This window comes from Leopardus geoffroyi, chromosome D1 (assembly GCF_018350155.1).
Source record: "Leopardus geoffroyi isolate Oge1 chromosome D1, O.geoffroyi_Oge1_pat1.0, whole genome shotgun sequence".
In the NCBI taxonomy this organism is placed as follows: domain Eukaryota; kingdom Metazoa; phylum Chordata; class Mammalia; order Carnivora; family Felidae; genus Leopardus; species Leopardus geoffroyi.
Window position 1 is genome coordinate 39,167,690 of NC_059329.1, and position 21,306 is coordinate 39,188,995.

The following is a 21,306-nucleotide window of genomic DNA, read 5'->3' on the forward strand; positions in this document are numbered from 1 at the left end:
GTATACAGAGTGATTTCAAACATGTAAAATGAACATACGCGTAGGAAAAAAGAATAAAATTATAACATTTTATCGGTGGTTGTTTCTGGGAATTGAATTCTAGATGATATGTTTCCCATTACATTTCTTTATTTTCCCATTTTTCTATACAGCACATGTATTACGTTTGACAAGGGGAAGGGGGAGAATAGTTTTTCCTCCTTCTTTTTAATGTGTTTTTAACCCAATAGCATTAGTAAAATCCATACTGTTTAGTAGACAAATTCTAGAGAAATGATGAGCTTACCAAACTAGCATTGAAATTGTTGTCTCTGAGACTTTCGTCTACATGGTTCATTTACTAACCTTTACCTATACCTGGATTTATTTTTGTGTTTTTTGTTTTGTTTGGTTTATTAAGTAGCCTCCATGTCAACATGGGACTCGAACTCACAACTCCGAAATCAAGAGCTGCATGCTCTACTAACTGAGCCAGCCAGGCACCCCTATTTGTTTCTTTTTAATTTTTTTTAGTGTTTATTTTTGAGAGAGAAGCAGAGTGTGAGTGGGGGAGGGGCAGAGGGAGACAGAGACACAGAATCCGAAGCAGGCTCCAGGCTCTGAGCTGTCAGCACAGAGCCCAATGTGGGGCTCGAGCCCACAAACTGCAACACCATGACCTGAGCCAAAGTTGGCCACTTAACCCACTGAGCCACCCGGGGGGGCCCCATTTGTTTGTTTGTTTTAATGGGTGAACATACTTATACTAAGGGAAGGGTTAAGGTTTACAATATTTACCTCGAAGTAAAGACTCAATAAACATGCCTTTGTTTTACCATGTTTCACACATTTAATAAAATAAGTTAAATTAGCAACTCAATGTATTCCAAATGTGCCAACTAAAAGTAAATATAATATTCTTCTTCCTTGTTTCCAGGTGCTTAGCAAACTTTGCCAATAGTCTTCCATTGCCTCAGATTAATTTATAGAGGGGAATTAATACCAATAATTAGAATTACAGACTAATATACATTTTTTTTTTTTTTTACACATCTTAAACTGTGAAACAAGCTTGGGCTCTTGTTTTTTCAGGCATCAGGAGAAGGCAGTTTCTTCTCACTGGAAAAATGTTTTCATCTTATCCTAGAGCAAAGAAAATAGTGAACAAATAAGCAAGTTTTTACTCTGGGGAAATGCTCTCCATCCCAACCCCCTTTTTTTTTTTTTTTTTTTTTCAACGTTTATTTTTTTATTTTTGGGACAGAGAGAGACAGAGCATGAACGGGGGAGGGGCAGAGAGAGAGGGAGACACAGAATCGGAAACAGGCTCCAGGCTCTGAGCCATCAGCCCAGAGCCTGACGCGGGGCTCGAACTCACGGACCGCGAGATCGTGACCTGGCTGAAGTCGGACGCTTAACCGACTGCGCCACCCAGGCGCCCCCCAACCCCCTTTTAATCTAAATTTGATTTCATGTTCCCAACAGCACTTCATTTGGTAGAGCAGAGTGTAAAAGCCACACCCGTGCGATCCAGGTAATTAAAGAACCTGCCGCTCAGTCTTCCGGACCCTCAATTCTCAGAGTACAGTGTCGCGACCAGCATCGTTGGTATCACCTGGGAGCTGGTTAGAAAGGCAGAATCCCAGAGCCCACCCCAGACCTACTGTATCGGAGTCTGAGTTTTAGTAAGACACCCATGTCATTTGTAGGCACATTAAAGCTTCAGAAGTGCTGGGCTGGACAACTTTAGCTGCTGTTGTTATATGCCACACGACAAGAAAGAAACGATACAAAGAATGAATAAAACTTGTTGGTCTGAGGAAGGTAGCGGATGCTTCACAGTATCAAACAGAAACGTGTTTTAGGAGTACAATTAGATGACCGTGATTCTAAATTTAAATTTTAAGGCGCGTGTATTAAATGTTGGAAGAGTCACAACTACAATGACCATGTTGTTCATGAGGAAGAGAAAAAGAAGCACAAGTGAATAGGAAAAAGGTGGCGGTGAGGACCCGCTGAGTTATCTAACTGAAGTATACTCTATGGGAGAAGTCCCTGGAAATATTGTAATCCGTGGAAAACCTGTCACTGAAAGCATCAGTTCGAAGCTGTTATACAATACATGCAACTTCGCATGACGAACACACTAAAATCAATAGGTCCCCTCGCTTTTCCCTCTATTTTGCATTCTATTTAATTTAGCAGTCTCAAGTAGGGAAAACCATATACTTTTGTGGAGGGAGAGACGCATGTGAGTTAGCAGCAAGATGATTCTGAACATAGAGTAGGCATCCAACATGTACTTCCTGGTTCGTCATTCACTGGTCATTCTCATGACAAAAGGTGACTGAGGACCTACTTTGCCAGGCACCCTGCTAAGTATGTGGTCGTTAGTGGAAGAGACGTGGTTTGTGCTTTCATGGAGTTTCTGATACGTATGCCTTACTGCTGATCAGTTTTTAAAAACTATCTGTGGATTTTGTTCATCTATGATGCCTCGCGTCTACCTTTTTCACTGATAATGAGAAGAGTCTAATTCCTTGTTACCAATCTGGTTCGCATAGAACGATCAGCTGTGATCTGTATAGCAGATAGTGGGATTTCATATGGCAAAACGCAGCTGCTAACTTACAGAGATGAACCTAAGGTATATAATCTAAGATATATAGATTATAATAATTATAATCTGAGATTACATAGATATAATAACCTAAGATATTATGATCACTGTTAGTGCTTGACCTGGGCTGTCGATAGAGGCCTAGAGGCTGCTAGGAAGGAAGTGTGGATGAGTAAAAATGAGGGGGAGCAATAAACAAGTCTCTCCTAACTTGTACAGATGAAAATAACGCAATCATGGTCAAAATGAAACACATGTGTTTTTAATCTTATGTCCCCAACTGATGAATTGGGTCATCTATTGGACTTTTATGTCTTCAAGCAAAGGTAATTTGTTCTTCAAACCAGTCTTATAATATGGCATTTAGCAAATCATTCACTTTTTAAAATAAATTGCTTTGTGAGTTTTCTTGGAATGATGAATTTACCCACTATACTTAGAACCTGACAAATTGGGTGGAAAGTTGAAATAAACAGCCCCCAATGGGCAAGAGGCCCAGACATGAGCTGAATCAACATTACTTCAGGACACTGCTATCTTTGTGGATTTCGAGTAGAGCCGTCTCCCAGGATCCTAACCCCACATCCCCTCAGCCTGTTGAACCCCACCCACACTGGTTCCACCCTCGGGGTCCGTGACTAGATTCTCTGCCATGATGGCCCAGAGGTTAAGAGCATCATCCCAGAAATCAGACGGACACAGGTTGGTAGTGCTGGCCTCACCACCTCCCAGACACAGGATCTTGAGTAATGTAATGTCGCTGTGCCTCAGTTTTCTCACCTGGAAAATGGAAATTAAAGCTCACATCTTATGTGAACATGTGGATTACATAGCTATATAAAACACTTCACTGTTGTGCCTGGCACATGGCAAATGGTGGCCACTAGTCCTTTATTATTGAACCCATGTCTCCATACTGGTCCTTTTTTTGCTACAATGAGTCCCCTTTAGTAACCAGGGTTCTTTCTTTCTTTAGCCTTGTGTCTCTGTCTCTTAGTGACTGCATTTTTCTCCCTACTGAATCAGATCCCAGAGACTGCCTCCCAGGAGACCCTCCTCCTTTGTGCCACTTTTTCTGAGCTCTCACCCCACTCTTAGGTTCAACAGACTCCCCAGCTCTTGGGCACAGTTCGACTCAGAGAGGCTCTAATATCTAGTGGTTAAAGGGCCCTGGAGACCGGCTGTCTGGATTCTGATCTCGGAACCTCTACTCACTAGCTGAGTGGCTCTGGGTAAATTATTCACCCTTTCTGTGCCTCAGTTTCCTAACCTATCAAGTGAATCGTACCTGTTTCCTGTGGTGGTTGTAAAAATTCAGGAGATTATTATACATAAGGAGTCTGGAATTATAAGTACAACACAGCATTACCCAAGCTTGGCATTTACCCACTTATCTCTTTTCATCCTAGGGTAACCTCCCATTTGTAGAGCTACTTTTAGGCTTTGTAAACCGAATCTCAGGTCCCTAGAATATCTGGACACTGCTTACGCTTCCATGCCAAGACCCCTGCTTTCTCCACATCCTGCCACCAATTTCCTGGCAGACACTGACTATGACAGTGAGGAATGAATAATATTTTGTTTCAACCTTTATGTGTGTCTGTGAGGAACAGTGCACTGGGCCCAGCTTGGTGGCCTTTTACCTCAACTGGGGTGACACTAAGGGAGCCAAGCAAAGTAGTAGTCTGATTCTTCCTTAATTCCCTCCTCTTCCCTCTCCCCATTTCCACTGGTAAGCAAAGAACATCCGTCTGGAAAAAGGGACAGCCCAAGATGCCTCCCCAGCGAGGCTGGCTGTGTGCCACAAAGGCCTCCTTAGATAAAAAGGAAAGGGTCAGGAGTACAACTCAGAGGATGAACTTCTATTGTAGCGGTGGGATAATTTGCTTAGCTGAATTGTTACTGTTTGAGTTCCACGCTGAGGTTACACGGCTAAGCTAAAGGCAACCTGAGAGAAGCAAACCAAAAGAAGATTGAATTCTGATTGAGAACTTGAAATAAAGCATACACCGCTGGTCTGTGAACTAATCGGCGCCCTCAGGGGCTTCAGCAGAAGTCAGGAGTGTCAGGATCTTACTTCCCAGCCCTCCGTGCCTCGAATAGTACTTGACTTGTGGCAGCATACTGTTTCTGCTCCGCAGTCCTGGCTTCAAGACTCCCACAGGGAGATTCCTTCTAATGCTCCAAATCCCTTCCAGGGCCACTGTCAATATTTTCAAAAGCAAGATGACAATTATTAGCTTCTTTTTAGCACAAAATGTTTTACAAGTATTTATGTGGTCATTATTTTTCCAGTCATTTGGGTGGAGCATTATTTTGTGTGATTAATCAAACCACCCAAGGTCTTTAGTATTTGATCTTTTATTCCAGTTTGTTCATTCAGTTATCCCCCAGGCAATTAAACCTCTATAGAGCTATTAATTAGATAATTTAACTGGCCCTAAAGAAATAGATGAAAAGTCAATATAGAAACATACATAACAAAACACAAAGGATCAGTAACAAATGAGTTAATACATAGACTTCATGCAGCCAACCCTATCTGATTCGGATTTATTTCCTAGAAGCGCAAAATATTTCCAAAGATAATATAATTAAAAGCTACCGTATCATCAACTACATTCAACAATCTTCTAATACATTGCACTCGATGCTATTTAATCTCCCCTTGAAGGAAACAACCAGCTCACAGCAAAAACACTGTAGCAAAATATTCAGGACGTGGACTACACATTGATACAAAGCAGACGGCAGTTTTAAGTCCTGACATCCTTCGGTAAGTATTGTTTTAGTTCATTGATTTGCACTGGATCGTCCTCCATATCCTAAAAGCATTTGTTTGGCTCTCGAGAGTCAATCAACAAGCTTTTGGTAAAAATCTACCATGCAGAAAACTGTGGCCCAAGTCAAGTAAGGTTATTCAGGTTAGTGCCATGTGTTGTTTTTACCATCTCTGAAGCTGCAAATCTTAGTGCCAAGTATTCTCCACCAGGTCCAAGGCGGCCCACTGGTCTCCACGCTAACATTTGATTCCTCCCTAAAGGATTCGGTGCCATGTGGTGATCAGGGGCACGGTGTTTGGGTTCAGGGGGGGACCTGGGTTTCAGCCTTTGCTTCACCACCTAGCAGTTGTATGACTTTGGGCAAGTCATTTAACCCACGATGTCTCAGTTTCCCCAGCTTTGAAATAGGGATGACACTTAGCTTGCAGAATTATTATAGGATTTGGATGAAATAAAGTGCTTTGTATTCAATAAATGGTAGCTATTAGTTTTACAGGGACAATAATCTTCCTATCCAAGCAGGGACTCAGATTCTATTTCCACAGGCACAATCCATGAGCTGACTCACCAAGCAGGTTGTCAACGCTTGCCTCTCCCTCCCCACTCCTGAGTGGAGTCGCTGAAGCCGGCAAGGTTAGATTTCCCCCCTCCCTCAAAGACCTTCGGTGAAGATTCCACAGTCTCCTTCTGTCAAGACCTTACAAAGTTTGAGCTGTTCCTTATACCTAACCTAAATCTTTCCGCACTGTTCCACCCAGTTTCCTCCTCTTCTATCCTGTCTAGAGACAGAAAAGAGCTGCTCTCTAGCCTCTGGGTAATATGCTCTCAGATTTAGGAGTTCACAGATATTTATTAGATACCCCCTGTGTACAACAACTGGTAAGACACCAAGGAAATAGGGGCGCCGTGGTGGCTCTGTCGGTTAGGCATGTGACTTTGGCTCAAGTCATGATCTCACAGCTCGTGGATTCGAGCCCTGTGTTGGGCTCGGTGCTGACAGCTCAGAGTCTGGAGCCTGCTTCGCATTCTGTGTCTCCCTCTCTCTCTGCCCCTCCCCCACTCACCCTCTGTCTGTCTCTCTTTCAAAAATAAACAAACATCAAAAAAAAAAATTTTTTTTTTTAAAGAAACCAAGGGAATAGATTTCGTTTTGTTCCACATTGTGGGAAGTTCTGGCCAATGAAAAACCATTTGAAATCAGGAGGCAGAATGTAGAAATGTAGAAATTTAATGTAGAAAAACCACATTAAATTTGATAGAAAAATCATACTAATCTAATACTAAGCTTTCAAATGCAATCACAGGAATATCTGGAGGTTTACAACTTATGGGGGAATACACCTCAAATGTAAATGCAGATGTTCAGTAATGTGTGACAAAAAAAATCAAAGCAAAATATAGTTATGTGTAAGTATTTATTGTACTCAGGGAAAGAGGCTGCTGGGAAAAAAAAAAAAAAACAGCACTGCTTTGATTTGACTTGATGTTTGGATGAAGAAGTTACAGATGGTGATATGTTCAACTGGAGAAAAGGAAGCCTAGAGGGGCACCTGGGTGGCTCAGTCGGTTAAGCTTCCGACTTCGGCTCAGGTCACGATCTCACAGTTTGTGGGTTCGAGCCCTGCGTCAGGCTCCGTGCTGACAGCTCGGAGCCTGGAGCCTGCTTCAGATTCTGGGTCTCCCTCTCTCTCTCTGCCCCTCCCCGGCTTGTGCTCTGTCTCTTTCTCTCTTTCTCTCAAAAATGAATAAGCATTTTTAAATTTTTTTTTTTTTTTTTTTAAAGCCTAGAAAGAAGCACAAGTGCCTTTTGAAGCAGCTTCTTGAAAGAGAAATCCAACTCCCTCAGTTCTGGGCATGTGCATTCCAAGAGGAGGAAGAAAAGACAAAGAGGGGAGGAGGGCCAGGGAGACCACAGGGCTGGCACACAACCTGGAAAGGAAAGGGCAGCTGAGAGGAAGCAATTCAATCCCTTCTGGAAGCTCAGAATCTTCAGGAGCGTCTTCTTCCCTCCTCCCTTCTCTGCCCCCAACCCCTTCTACTCAGAGACCTTTCTAGGTGTGTGTTTGTCCTGAATGTTAAGGTTACTAAACCATGACTTGATGCTAGAAATTTTAGCCAGGAGGACCTGGCCTGGTCTTTCAGAGAAGATAAGTTTGCCCTTCAAAAATATTTTCCTTCCCTTCAGCTGTCTCTGCTTATGAGTAATGAACATTGGAGCTTGAAAAGCCAGTTTAGAGCCATATCATATGGGCTTCCTTTGTGTAAATATCGTCAAGAGATTTGACTGCAGGAAGAAAAATTTAAGCAATTTAAATTCATCTTTGGTGACTCCTAGGCTCTGTAATTACCTTAACGTGCCTTTGGTGTCTAGTAAATTCCTTTACATTGTAGGTACACAAAATATTTTTGTTGAGTGAATTAATGAATAACAAACATATCCACACTTGCTGAGCGATGTTTTACATTTTCTAAATTGGTACTAAATGTAATAAATAAACAAAGTTGAAAATTAAGTTTTTATGCATTCTGGGACATATAGACACAAGTTAATGGATTTGCCAGGACACTTCGGAAAGTCATTGCAAAAGGTAATGTTGTGTAACAGAAAACTAGTAAGTGTTATTAATCGGATTTTTCATGATTACTATAACCTCTGCAGGTTGTAGCCAGGAAAATATAAAAGCCCTTGCAACTTGAAAACATTAAATTAAAACATTAATTTATTTCCACAAAGTCCTCTGCAGAAGTTCTTGGAAATGTAGAAATAGTTTTAAGATAAATGGTAAAATGATAAATGATAATACCTGTTTCACAAGCTTACCTCTTCATTTTAAAAAGTTGTAAGGAGGGGGGAAATCTTCAGGGAGTCACTAAGAATATGTGAATGATGATATAGGCTAATTCTTACCTATCCAGAACGTTCCATAAGTTGGAACTTTCCCATGAGTTCCATTCTCTTTTTTTAAATTTTTTTTTTTTTACAGTTTATTTATTTGTTTTGAGAAAAAGAGAGAGAGAGAGAAGGATGGGCAGAGAAAGACGGAGAGAGAGAATCCCAAGCAGGCTCCATGCTGTCAGTGCAGAGCCCAATGGGGGTCTCGATCCCACAAACCATGAGATCATGACCTGAGGCGATAATCAAGAGTTGGACACTTCACTGGCTGAGCCACCCAGATGCCCTCCCCCACCCCCCAAACTCCATTCTCATCTGACAGAAGATTTGAGCAGAAAATGGCATTTGTTTGTCAGGATGATGAGACTGTTTTTGAGTAGAGGCCAGACCCTGTCCTTATCTGGCAGGAATGTGTAAATCCTCTGACAACTGTTCTACCTCAAGTTTGAACTTAACTTGAGGCAGAACTTGGAAAAGATTGTGACAGCTTTTCTTTTACTGAAGAGAATACTATCTGCTACCAATACAATTTCAATAATAATAACCTCAGAAAACATAATCTGGTGTTTAATATTGTTAAATTTTTTTAAACATTTATTCATTTTTTTGAGAGACAGAGAAAGACAGTGCGAGCAAGGGAGGGGCAGAAAGAGAGGGAGACACAGAATCTGAAGCAGGCTCCAAGATCTGAGCGTTAGCACAGAGCCTAACGCGGGGCTTGAACTCGCAAACTGTGAGATCATGACCTGAGCCGAAGTCAGACGCTTAACCCACTGAGCCACCAGGTGCCCCAATAATCTTACGTTTTAAAAGAGACATTATAAGCCAATGGCTGAGAGCAAGGACATCAGCTTCTGAAAAGCCTATCGCACTGTGTGACAAAAGGTAAGTCACTGTACCTCCCTGAGCCTCAGCTTCCAGATCTGCAAAATGGGAATAATAAGAGTGCAGGGTCATTGCAAGGGTTGAAAGATATAATTTATAAAAACCGCAAAAATATAATCGTAATACTATTAGTTACTAATAATACTTATTATGATTACCGCCACCGTCATATATATGTAGACGCCCTGGACCCACACCTACCCCTTACCCCAGCCTCCAATGCTTCTCACTGAGCCCACCTATCTCTGTACAAGGAGCCAGGAAAGAATCAAAATCCCCGAGAAGAGAGGGCTAAGTAGCCTGGAAGCCCATGTTTCCTGTGGTCACCGATGTTCTTCCCCAGATCCAAGTAAGGGGTAACAACCACCTGGGATATCTCGCCCATGTCAACGTCGTCACAACTCTTTTTGTTGTTTGTTTTATTTTTGAGAGAGAGACAGAGTATGAGACGGGGAGAGGCAGAGAGAGAGGGAGACACAGAATCCGAAGCAGGCTCCAGGCTCTGAGCTGTCAGCACAGAGCCGGACGCAGGGCTCCAACCTCTGAACTTCGAGTTCCTGACCTGAGCAGAAGTCGGGCTCTTAAACGACTGCACCACCCAGGCCCGCCCCCCCCCCGCCCCCCCCCCCGCCCCCGTCGTCACAACTCTTAGTAACCGCTGCCACAACACGACCACATGAACAACTAGGTAGCTCATTTCGTTGAAGGCCCCAGAAGACAAACCTGAATCTCCTACTGCCACCCAAACAAAAGTATTCCAAAATAAGGGCAATGTTTACTCCGTTACACGTCCATAAAACCTATGGGGCGCCTGGGTGGCGCAGTCGGTTAAGCGTCCGACTTCAGCCAGGTCACGATCTCGCGGTCCGTGAGTTCGAGCCCCGCGTCGGGCTCTGTGCTGACAGCTCAGAGCCTGGAGCCTGTTTCAGATTCTGTGTCTCCCTCTTTCTGACCCTCCCTCGTTCATGCTGTCTCTCTCTGCCTCAAAAATAAATAAATGTTAAAAAAATTAAAAAAAAAAAAAACCTAATTAATGCATCTTAGATTTCTTATTTACTTCCTTCAACCCAAGAAAAAGAAAATTTTGATCTTACACCGATTTCACTCAACCAGAGGAAAAGAGAAAAAGCACAGAAATAACTAAGTCCACTGCTTCTGGGCACTTCCATAATTGTCATCAGTAGTTCGGTCACAAACAAAACATGCTGTGATTTAAGTTGCCTGACGTCAGGCCAACCCCCCTCTTGATAAATGGCCTAAGCTCTTTGGTAAGTTCACCCTTTGCTACGTGACCTGGTGTTTTGGTGCTTTATCGACGGTTGAGGGAAACTCCAGCCTGGATGCTTACTGAAATCTCACTTCCCTCAATCCGACTGTGGTGAGAGGATGTGGAATTCAAACAAACCAAATTAATGCATCCCTTGCTACACAAATATGCTTGCATGCATGCATATATACCTTGGGGTCCCTAGAATTTAGATTTAGATATTTAGAATTCAGATATTTTTAGATTTTCTTTAATGTCTATTTTTTTTTTTTTTTTTTTTTGAGAGAGAGGAAGAGAGAGATAGAGAGACAAAGTGAGAGCAGGGGAGGGGCAGATAGAGGGAGACACAGAATCCAAAGCAGGCTCCAGGCTCCAAGCTGTCAGCACAGAGCCCAAAGGGGGGCTCAAACTCACTAACCGCGAGATCATGACCTGAGCCGAAGTTGGAGGCTTAACCGACTGAGACACCCAGGCGCCTCCTAGACTTGGGTATGTCTAAGAAATAGTATAGATTGTTTATCTATAGTCATAAATTCAAATATATATAATACATGTATACATTATATATATATCTGTATATATGTAGATGTATGTATACATATATGTAGATATATATATATCTGTATATATATGTATATATATAATGTATCTACTAGTTAGACGTTTTATTTAAAGCAGGCCAGAGGTAAGAAATAATTGGCTCTCCTACTCTTATTTTGTTCTACTTTTGTTGGAGGCATGGATACCAGAGAAACACATTTTTTCCCATTTCCACCATGAAAGGAGAAAGTCTGCAGTGGACGTGTGAACATAGCTTGTGAAATGCCCCACTTGACTGGGGAACTTCACACGCAAGGGGGAACAGAGTGGGCAGGCCAGCTAGGGTGGCATAACCCAACTCCAGTCACTGCTGCCAGCTGTGAACGTCAACTTGGTCGTCACATCTCTCTTTCTCCTCCCTTCTCCCTCTTCACCCAACATAATCTAAACATCTAGATTTGTATGTAAAAAGTCCTGATTTTTGAAATGTTGACAGCTGGTTCATATATTCAAAAATTACAATGCAGAACAAATAAATATGTCTATCTGCTTGCAAGATGAACCTGCCAGAGGAGTCAACAGTTAGGGATCCTGACCCAAACTAAGATACCCCCGACAGCCTCACTAGATGTGGGACGTGGTAATCTGGAGTGGGTATGGAGGATGGCTCTCTGGTTTTGGACTTGGACATTAGGCCACGTCATGCATTGGGATAGGTGATATATAGGAAGGAATAAACCGAGGAGAAGCATGAGTTTTGTTTGGGACGTGCTGATGTTGGACATGGGACATCCACTAAGAGAAACTTAGCCTGGAGACACAGATTTCAGACACAGGCACATCATAATGAGGTAGTGGTAGAAAGAGTGGGAATAGTGGTGATGATCCAGGGAAAGCCAATGGAACAAGATTTAGAAAACTGTGGGTAACACCCTGATAAACACTAATATTTGATGATGAGGATGTGTGGGAGAAAGTTCTTAAAGGAGGATGAAAAGAAACATGCAGAGAAGTGAGAGAAGAATAAGGACATTTTAGTATCAAGGAGTGTGAGGAAGAAACAAGGTTTAAGGAGAGAACTCATCTATGAGTTGACATATCAACTATGTCTCGTGTTGCAGAAATCTCAAGCCAGTCAAGGGCAGAACAGTACCCACGGGACTTAGTCATAACATGTCACTGGAAACACTATAGTGCATAAAACCCAATGGGATTTGGGGGTCAGACCTGAGTTTGGAATCTGGTTTTGCCACTTAAAGCATCACCTTGGACAGCAAAAACCTCTCAAAATCTCAGTTTTCTCATCCATAAAATGGGGATCATAATACCTACATCACATGGCTTTTATGAGGATTTGTAGTAAGCAAAATAAAACCCCCATCCTCATGTAGCTTATGTGGGAGAGGTCGTCAATAAAGAAGTATACAAATAAATACTTAATTACAGGTAGTAATTTTTTAAAGAGTGGAAAGAAGAAAGTGGTATAGAACATTAGAGAGTAATTGGAGGAGTGGGTAGTCTCTATTTTAACCTGGTAGAGATGTTACCTCCAAGAAGGTGACATTTGAGCTGAAACTTGAAGGAAAAGGGAGAAAGACATTTGATGGTCTGGGCGAAGTGTAAAGGTTCTGAGGTGGGAAAGGGTTTGGCATGTTCCAGAACATCAGGAAAATCTGTGTGGCTACGGTGGGGTGGGGAAGCATAAGGGTTGACTTCAGAAAGTTGAGCAGACCACACAAGGGGACTGGGATTTCGACTAAGAATAATAAGGAGCCATCGGAGAGTTCTGAGTATGGAGGTGATGTGTGACGAGTTATGTCGTGAGAGCTCCCTCTGGGTTCTGTATAGAGAACAGAATGGGGGGGGGGGGACAGCAGTAGAAGCTGTAATAGGATGCTACTACTGGGCTTGGAAGACATGAAAGGGGCTTGGACGAGGTTGCAGTTGGGGAGATTCAGGATGTATTTCCAATGTAGACTTAACAGGATTAGCTAAGGGACTGGATAGGAAGTTTGAAGATTTGACTTTTAGATATTGGGCCTAAGCATTGGAGTGGATGGTGATGTCATTTCCTGAGATGGGGAAGAGCTGTTGAAGGGTGGTGTAGAATAAGAGTCCTGTTCCGGACACGTTAAGTTTGAGAGGCCTAATGGACACCCAGGTGGGAAGTTAAGTTAAGCTTTGGGGATCTGAGGGGAAAAGCAGAGGCCAGAGATACAAATTTTGGAGTCATGAGCGCAGTGGGGCTGGATGTGATCGCTCAAGAAATGAATGTAGGGCCTGTGACTGAGCTCTCCAAAGTTTAGAGGTGAGGAGGAGGGACAGCCAGCAAAGGTGACAAAGAGTAGCACCAGCAAAACCAGGAGACTGGAGCATGGTGACCCGGAGGCTAAGTGGACAAAGTCTTTTCAAAGGGAAGGAGTCAACAATTCTGTCAGGTGCTACAGAGAAGTTGAGTGTGATGAGTTTGGGGGCTGTATTTGACTTTCAAGATCATCGGATTTGACCTTCAAGAGGAAGGTCACTCACCATCTGGAAACAAACAGTTTCCTTGGATTCACGGAAACAGAAGCCTATTTGCAATGGGTGAAGGAGTAAACAGTAAGGGCAGCAGTGGAAGCAACGGGTCTAGTGTGCTTACCGTTAACATGTAGGAATAGCTGCTATGGGCGCCATACCAGCCCCTAAAAATTTTATGCAGAGTTCTGCTTGTATGGGACAAGCTGTGCTCTCCAGAAAGAGAAGTGATTGCTTTCATCATGTATTCAAAGGAGTCTGTCACTGTCACTGGAAACCCTGCAGTAGGAGGCTCAGTGGCTGGCCCAGAGCGACAACAATCAGACTAAGCACCCTCCCTGTGCCAGTTCCCTGTTGTGGCCAAGGACCCAGGGCTGCCAGCCTTATTCATTTTTTTTTTTTTTTTTTTAAGAACAGAAAAAGAAAAAAAAAAATCAGTAGTTCCTGTTTTCCATAAGCAAAGCCCCTTTAAAACTTAACCTTCCATCGCTTCTCGGGCTTTTGGCTAAGATCAAATGCAGTGTGTGTTCTGGTCAGTTAAAATACCTGGTAAGTCCTCTACCTGAGGACAATACGTTAAGTGGATTTGGGGAGCAGGGAGATGGAATAGAAGCTCTCTCCGTCCACACATCGAGCTGGTATCGCAGTATCTCCAGGAATGATGAACCCAAAATAAATAAATAAACGAAGAGAAAAATAAAAATATATAAAACTTTAATCTTCCAGAGTCTGTTCTCAGTCTAGACTACAAGACCCCCCCCCCCACCCTCTGTGCGACCTCTGGTGGCTGTTTCAAAAAATGCAGCCCAAGCATTTCTATTTTATAGGAAGGATATTTGCAAAGATTGCTTAGAAAAATGAATTTTTTATAAATCATATCATATTTCCTAATCACTTATATTGTCAAAAAAATCAATTGTAACCAATAAAAATAATACAATATCTAGCTAGTATATACGTTATAGATTTATAAGCGCGTATATGAAATAACCCCAAAATAAAACAGTGTAAGACTTAAAAACTTGTTAACCACTAGGGAAATTGTACATATAGGCAGAGTTCCAGAGAAGCAGTTTAGTAGAAACATTCTGCATCCAGACTTTATATTTTCCTTCCAGACACAGTATCAGTAAAACCGGCCATTTTTGCTGGTCTCTCCTTTCGTAAGAATGGGCAATAGAGGAGGCCTAAAATCTGTTTGTATGGCTGGTTCTGTGATGGAAAGTGGGAAAAAAAAAATTGGAGAGTCTGAAAAAATGCACTTCTGGGCCTGAAGCATCAGCTCTTGGGAATCCTTAGAGAATTTGGGCCCCACTGGGGATTCAACAATCCTCCTCAGAAAATGTCAAGTTCTCTGAGTATAGGAGTCACATCTTACAGTTCTTTCTTTCCTCTAGGAATGCTGGCACCCAAGAGATTTGCAATAAAAACCTGATTGTTTGAAGAGCATGAAATGTGCACCCAGTAGCCACTGAGAAGGAATCACGAAAACGAGGGGCTCCAGTGGTTCCAAAATAACATCTGTGAGGGATTCTGGGCTTCTAGAGTTTATCTTTTCCCAAACCATCAATGAGAACTATCAATAACCAGACCATGTAACCCATAAACTATGTGTATATACAATAAAATTCTTGGATGGTTTTTTGACGTGTTTATTTTTAAATTTTTTTTAATGTTTATTTATCCTTGAGAGAGACAGAGAGAGAGAGAGAGAGAGAGCATGCGCATGAGTGGGGGAGGGGCAGGGGGAGGGAGACACAGAATCTGAAGCAGGCTCCAGGCTCCCAGCTGTCAGCACAGAGCCCTACACGGGGCTTGAACTCACGAACCTAGCCAAAGTCAGACACTCAACCAACTGAGTCACCAGGCACCCCGATTTTTTGACCTGTTTAAATGACTTCGATTCTTCTGGGTCAGCGATTTTTCAAATTGGTCCCTGCGCCATCAGCCTCAACATCAACCGTGAACTCGGTAGAAATGCAAATTGTGCCCGTTCCCCACCCACCCCCCAACTACTGAGCCAGTCACTGTAGGAATGAGTCCCAGCATTCTGCTTTTAACATGCTCTCCCAGGTAATTCTGATGAAATCTAAACTCTGGGAACCACTGTCATTGGTCATACCTATATTGATAAAGATTGAAGATGTTATTGTGCTTTTCCTGGCAAAAATTCCACTTCTCATTAAATTAAATAACTCCACCAAAAATGTGGGGCAGCAATGTAGATGCTGACGCCCAGCTCATTTTTTTTCCTAAATACAAGCTTATTTGCACAGAGGTGAACTAATTATAAAATTAGCTCAAGAATTTCCCAAGGATCCATTTTTCTTCTGATAGTCATGGTTTTGTAATCAATAAAATAATCACTCTCCCATCAAATAGGTAATTTCAGTTTCATTTCAGAACTACACTTCGTTTGTCACTGAGATTACCTGCAGGTGGGTTTTTAATGTGACATTCATCTCTTTTAATATAAAGTTCTTCTTCCAGTACTTCCTTAATTCGCTTATGTGGTTCTGAATACAAGAATTTCTTCCCTGTAAAGACATTAATCAAATTAGTTACTTATCATAAATTACGCCCAACTTGCTGGCCATTATGCCCACTGAATAACTATTTTCTAAAAGGACACATCCTTCCACACAGAGAGCAGATGATTTCCCCCTGACACTCTATTTTGGAAAAATCCCTTTCATTGTAATTTTTGGTTCTTTTGGGACTTTTTGCCGTCACATAATTCCTGAACTTTTGTGGTCAGTTTCAGATACCTCTTTCAGGTATTATGAAGAAATAGATGGAGTTTTCCTTCGTTAGCTTCAAGATAACTCATTTATTCAATAAATCCTTTTTTTTTTTTAGTTTATTTATTTTTTGAGAGAGAGAGAGCAGGGGAGAGGCAGAGAGAGAGGAAAGGAGAGAGAGCATCCTAAGCAGACTCCACACTGTCAGCACTGAGCCCGATGCAGGACTCAAACTCACGAACCGTGAGATCATGATCTGAGCCGAAATCAAGGGTCAGACACTTAACCAACTGAGCCACCGAGAAGCCCCTATTCAATAAATCCTTAGTAAAGACCTACTCTGTGCCAGGTATTTGGCTAGGGGCAGAGGACCTAGCAATGAATAAGACAGATGTGTGCATGAAGTTTATAATCCAGATACATGACACAGAACAGCCCCAGCATTATTTAATCATTACTTTTAGAGATCAACCTGAATTGTAGTAATGAACCACACATGGACATATGACTTTTTCCTGGCCTCTAAGCCTGGCCCTGTAGGATATCACTGCTATTGTGGAGGACTGGATTATTTGTTCTAAGCACTTTAGCAATATTTCTTCTGCTCACCCCCTGCCCTGAGCCCTGTGCTGACACTGTCTTCCCCAGTCTCTCCTGTCAGCCCCACTCTCTTGGTCTCTGAGCTTCATCATGGCCCTTCTGCCCATTCCCACCTCAAAGCCTTTGTACATTCTATTTTCGGCCTGAACTGCCTTTCTCCTAATATTTTTGCCTGGGTAACTGCTACTCAAATTTCAAGCGCAGGCTTAAATGTCAGTTCTTTGGGGAAACTTTCCCTGACTCTACAATCTTGAAATGTCTCTGGTTACTTTTTCTCATAATACTCTCTTTTATTTCATTTATTACAATTTGTATATGGCTTCATTTGCTTTATTTGCCATTATTTATGTAACTACTAGTTGAATATATGCCTTCCTTACCAGACCATACATACTGTAGGGCAGGAATGTTGTCTGTTCAGTCCATCCGAGTCCTAGAACACAATCTGGCACAATAATAGACCAAATATGTGTTCAAGCAGAACTCAGCATGGTTAAATTAGATAGAGTTCAAAGACTATTCTTGTGCATGAATTCCAATGCAGCCTTGTCAATGTAAGGGAACAAATAGTTCTAATCTTAATACTCAAAAGCTCAATCCAAGGAACCATGGAAAACCTAAACAACCAAAAACTTTAGCTATTTTAAGATGTGACTTTAACTCACAATAGTATGTGCCTCATCTTTTCCAGACTAACCGATACACTGGTGAATAGATTTGACTTGTGTACAGACTGGTCCAAATGGGGTAATAGACCAGTTGCCTCTGGCTATGTGGGTCATTCCTGGTCATGAAAACTCAAACATGCCCTCAAACATGAACAAGGTAAAATTAGACACTTTCTGGCTCTCACATTTGTTTCCCAAAAGTTAGGAGTCCTACGAATGGGAGGTGGCAGTTAGCATTACTCAATCTTAACTTTGGTTTAAATGTTTTTGGCTAAATTAGGAGCTGAAGGAAGGAAAGGGTGTAGGAACCATGGCGAAGAAGGAAGAAAATCCTGTAACCGGTCAGTAGTACAGAAGAGATCACCTGCTCTAAGTTCAAGTCTCTTGACGAATTTCAGCTGTGCTGCTACAAGAGTTTCTGGAGGAAATCATTAAAGGTTTTGAGGAACTGTTAAAAATTATAGTGGTAAAGAGCTTAGTCTAGGCAAATATTCCCTGCTCCAAGAAGGAAGGAGGAAAGGAAGAAAGGAAGGAGGGAAGGAAAGAAAAGAAAGAAGGAAAAAAGGAAAAAGGAAAAATTCTACAAACTCTGACATAGCAACTGGATGTTGATCTTCAACATTTTGAGTGGGTTAGTCAACAGATGGCTTGTGAGTCACAGACAATGAAGAACAGTGATCACCAAGTTTTAAGGACCTACTTTACTTAAAACAATGTTATCCCAGGCTAAATGGCTTTCTTTTGTTAAGAGCTAATTAACAATTGCTATAATTTATTGAATGCTACCATACATATATTATTAGCATCTTACATATATTATCTCTCTTTCTCAAAATCACTCTATGGGCAGGGATAATTATTCCTAATTTGATAGTTGAGAAAGCAACTCTCAGAAGTCACAAAACTAGTCATAAAAATTAAAAGCCAAGCCTACCTGATTCCCAAACCCCAGTTACTACACTAGCTAGATTAGGGGGATGTTGTAGCCATAATGTATCTGCATTTCAACAAAGGCATTTGATAAAGTGTATTTGTAGGAGGCAGAGCACTCATGGCAAAGATCAGGGTCTTCTAGAGGCTCTACTCGGAACTCTTGGAACCACCTCCTAATTTGGATATAGGAATTGCCAATAAATTCACCAAATGTGAGAACGGCACAGACTTGCTGAATGGCAAACTCAGGACTCAAAGGGCTGCTTGCATACCAGGAACGAAATGCTATATTTCATAAAATGGTATTGATGGAGATAAATACACTAACTTGTTTTTAGGACGAGACAATTAACTGCATAAATATAAGGTAGGAAAAGTTTCCAAATGTTTTCAATTGGACGAAAGAGGAAAGAGAAACTAAGGATGTCATAGACTGCATTTGTTATGTATATTAATAATACAATGTGCCTGCCAAAACAGCTAATGTGATCCTGTATCCGTTTAATAGAAGCATAAGGTTCAGCTCAAGGGAGGTTATCGTCCACCACACTAGCCTAATCTGATCACATCTGGAATACTGGATTCAGTGATTTAATAAACTGGAGAATGTTGGAAGAGGTTAGCCAGCACGGTGAGAGAGCTCCAAAGAATTTTAAAGATGACACTGAAGTCTATGAAAGATTTGGTGGCTGCTCAAATATCCACCTTCATACAATTTAAGGGTGTTTCATTGGAAAAGGACCTCATTTCATCTCTGTCTGTTTCAGATCAGATCTGTGATGAGGGAGTAGAAACTACAGAGAGATTGAAGACCTTTCCAAAAAACATTTGAAAATTGAATGGGTACTTCATGTGGGTGTGAATAGCCTGGCTCTACTTAGGCTGAGGCCCTCAGAGAAGATTCTCCGGAAGGCTGAAGCAAGAACTCCACATGCCCCACCCCCGACTTTGTGAGTTCCTGAAAGTTTGGACACATGCCTTAATTCGTTACTCACTTCTCTGCAGCTTGCCCAATGCCTGGCATGCAGTAAGGAAAATTCCCAGATGGAATTTTAGTCAGAATAAGGATGTACTTAAATATACTGTATACTTAAACATACTAGATTTCATTGCTCTAAGTAAGACCCCTGCATGCTGTTGATAATAATCCAAGGAATGTGGGGCTGATGCTGAGGGAAGAGGCCCTTTCATTAGAAGACACAGGTTCTGCGGGTCCTTAATGAGGTGTCCTGGGAGCAGAGTGTGTGGCCCCCTGAGACAGGGGAGCTGAGCCCACCCCTCCCTCCTGGGGTCCGCCTGGGCACCGAAGGAACTGCTAGAGCCTGAGGCCGGTCCCTAGAGAGGCAATCAAGGAGGCAATGCAGAAGGGCTAGAAACTGCTGGTGTTCCTCTTTTGGCCTATGATATTCACCATCATCATTCCTCAGCACTCACTGAAAACCTGTAGAGCACAAGTGGGCTGTGAAACATCTGTAAATTCGAGGAACAACATGGATGAGTGCTGACGTCTGGAGCAGACTCAGGTTTCAGCCAGGTTGCTTGTGACTGGACCAGAGCTGCCTTTACTCACTTGAATATTGTTTGTGTGTTCGGCAGGGCAAAGGAGGAAACCGTGTGTTGAAATGTGGCCCATAATTGTGAGATTCTAAAAGCCTCAGGTAGTAACAATTGATGAACTGAGAGTCCAACAGATGTGAGTTTAAGTGTTTTAAGTATTTCTCCAGCATTGACTGAACGACGGTAGGAAAGTCACTTCATTTCCTCTAATCTAGACCTCAGTTTTTTGGTCTGTAAAATGAAGGAATTGGCAAAATGATCTACGTATTTCTCTGTGTGTGTGTGTGTGTGTGTGTGTGTGTATAATTTATATATATACAGATTATAAATGTCTATACATTTTATTATATAGAAATTAATATATATTATTTAGATATAAATAATAATTCATATACAATATATAATACATAATTGTACATAACATATGGAATTATATAGCAATATATTAATATATAATACATATTTTATATATAAATATATTTATATTATTTACATATACTTAGTATATAAAATAATTTGCATTATTTATATATATTTATTATATATAAATATATAAATATATTCTTATATATTTATTATATATAAATATATAAATATATTCTTATATATTTATTATATACAATTTTAAATTTATATTATATATTACAGATTTTTATAATTATAATTTTATAATTTTATTTTCTATGCAGATTTTATATTTACAATTTTATAATTTATACACACGTATACACACACACACACACGCACACACACACCCTTTTTTTTCAATACCTTCCAGGCCAATGCCACTACCTATAGGTTGGAGGCTACTTGGGCTCAGGGAGCCTTTTGTGAAACAGGCTTTGGGGAAAGGGACCTGATCCTCTCGACCACAGTGCCATCAGCTCCCCTGCCTTTGCCGAAACGGCAGCTCTGCCCCCTCCCTCCAAAACCCTCGTGGCCCCAGCCAGTCTCACTGAGGTTTCCCCCCAGTCCCCATTTCACGCGTTCTGCACGCCACACGTCCCTCCGCGCCGGGTGCGCGACTGGAGGGGAACTCACGCTGTTTGCAAGACTCCTGGGGTCCGCCGCCGCCGGGCTCCCCTCGCGCCCCGCACCCCAGTCCCGCCGGCGGCCGAGGCTGCTCCCCGTCGCGGCCCGGCTCCGGCGCCGCCACCGAGGTCACCGCCACCGCTTCCTCCCGCCTCATGCCGCGGGGATCTTCGCCGGCTGCCCCCGGCCTTCTCCGCTGCTCCGCGCGCTACCTAGGGAACGCCGGGCGTCTCCGGTTGCCATAGTGACTGCGGATCCTTGCGGCTGCAGAAGTTCTCAGCGTGCTTCTCC

General features: G+C 42.1%; 1 protein-coding gene and 1 non-coding gene across 3 annotated transcripts; one reads left to right on the forward strand and one right to left on the reverse strand.

Moving 5' to 3' along the window:
- Nucleotides 1-805: 805 nt before the first annotated feature.
- Nucleotides 806-21,306, reverse strand: CD1H11orf97 (chromosome D1 C11orf97 homolog). 2 transcript variants are annotated; one of them, XM_045483594.1, is made up of 4 exons: nt 21,025-21,306; nt 15,917-16,021; nt 4,610-4,802; nt 806-1,122 (listed from the first exon to the last, which is right to left on the reverse strand). In XM_045483594.1, exons 1-3 carry the CDS (start codon nt 21,170-21,172, stop codon nt 4,624-4,626), a joined length of 432 nt encoding a protein of 143 aa, XP_045339550.1. In that variant the 5' UTR covers nt 21,173-21,306; the 3' UTR covers nt 806-1,122; nt 4,610-4,623. The 2 variants fall into 2 exon arrangements, with proteins under 2 accessions (XP_045339550.1, XP_045339551.1); XM_045483595.1 differs by having other exon boundaries at nt 4,677-4,802; nt 21,025-21,297.
- On the forward strand, nt 13,970-14,156 carry LOC123602848. Its single transcript, XR_006714616.1, has one exon. It is a non-coding gene; the product is annotated as a U2 spliceosomal RNA (small nuclear RNA).

What these genes read in the sequence shown, in the direction of transcription:
- CD1H11orf97 (XM_045483594.1), bottom strand. Translation starts at nt 21,172, where the DNA reads ATGAGGCGGGAGGAAGCGGTGGCGGTGACCTCGGTGGCGGCGCCGGAG. An exon ending in CCAGGAGTCTTGCAAACAGC is followed by an intron (nt 16,022 to 21,024) that starts GTGAGTTCCCCT and finishes ATGTCTTTACAG; the next exon opens with GGAAGAAATTCTTGTATTCA. An exon ending in CATTAAAAACCCACCTGCAG is followed by an intron (nt 4,803 to 15,916) that starts GTAATCTCAGTG and finishes AAATATTGACAG; the next exon opens with TGGCCCTGGAAGGGATTTGG.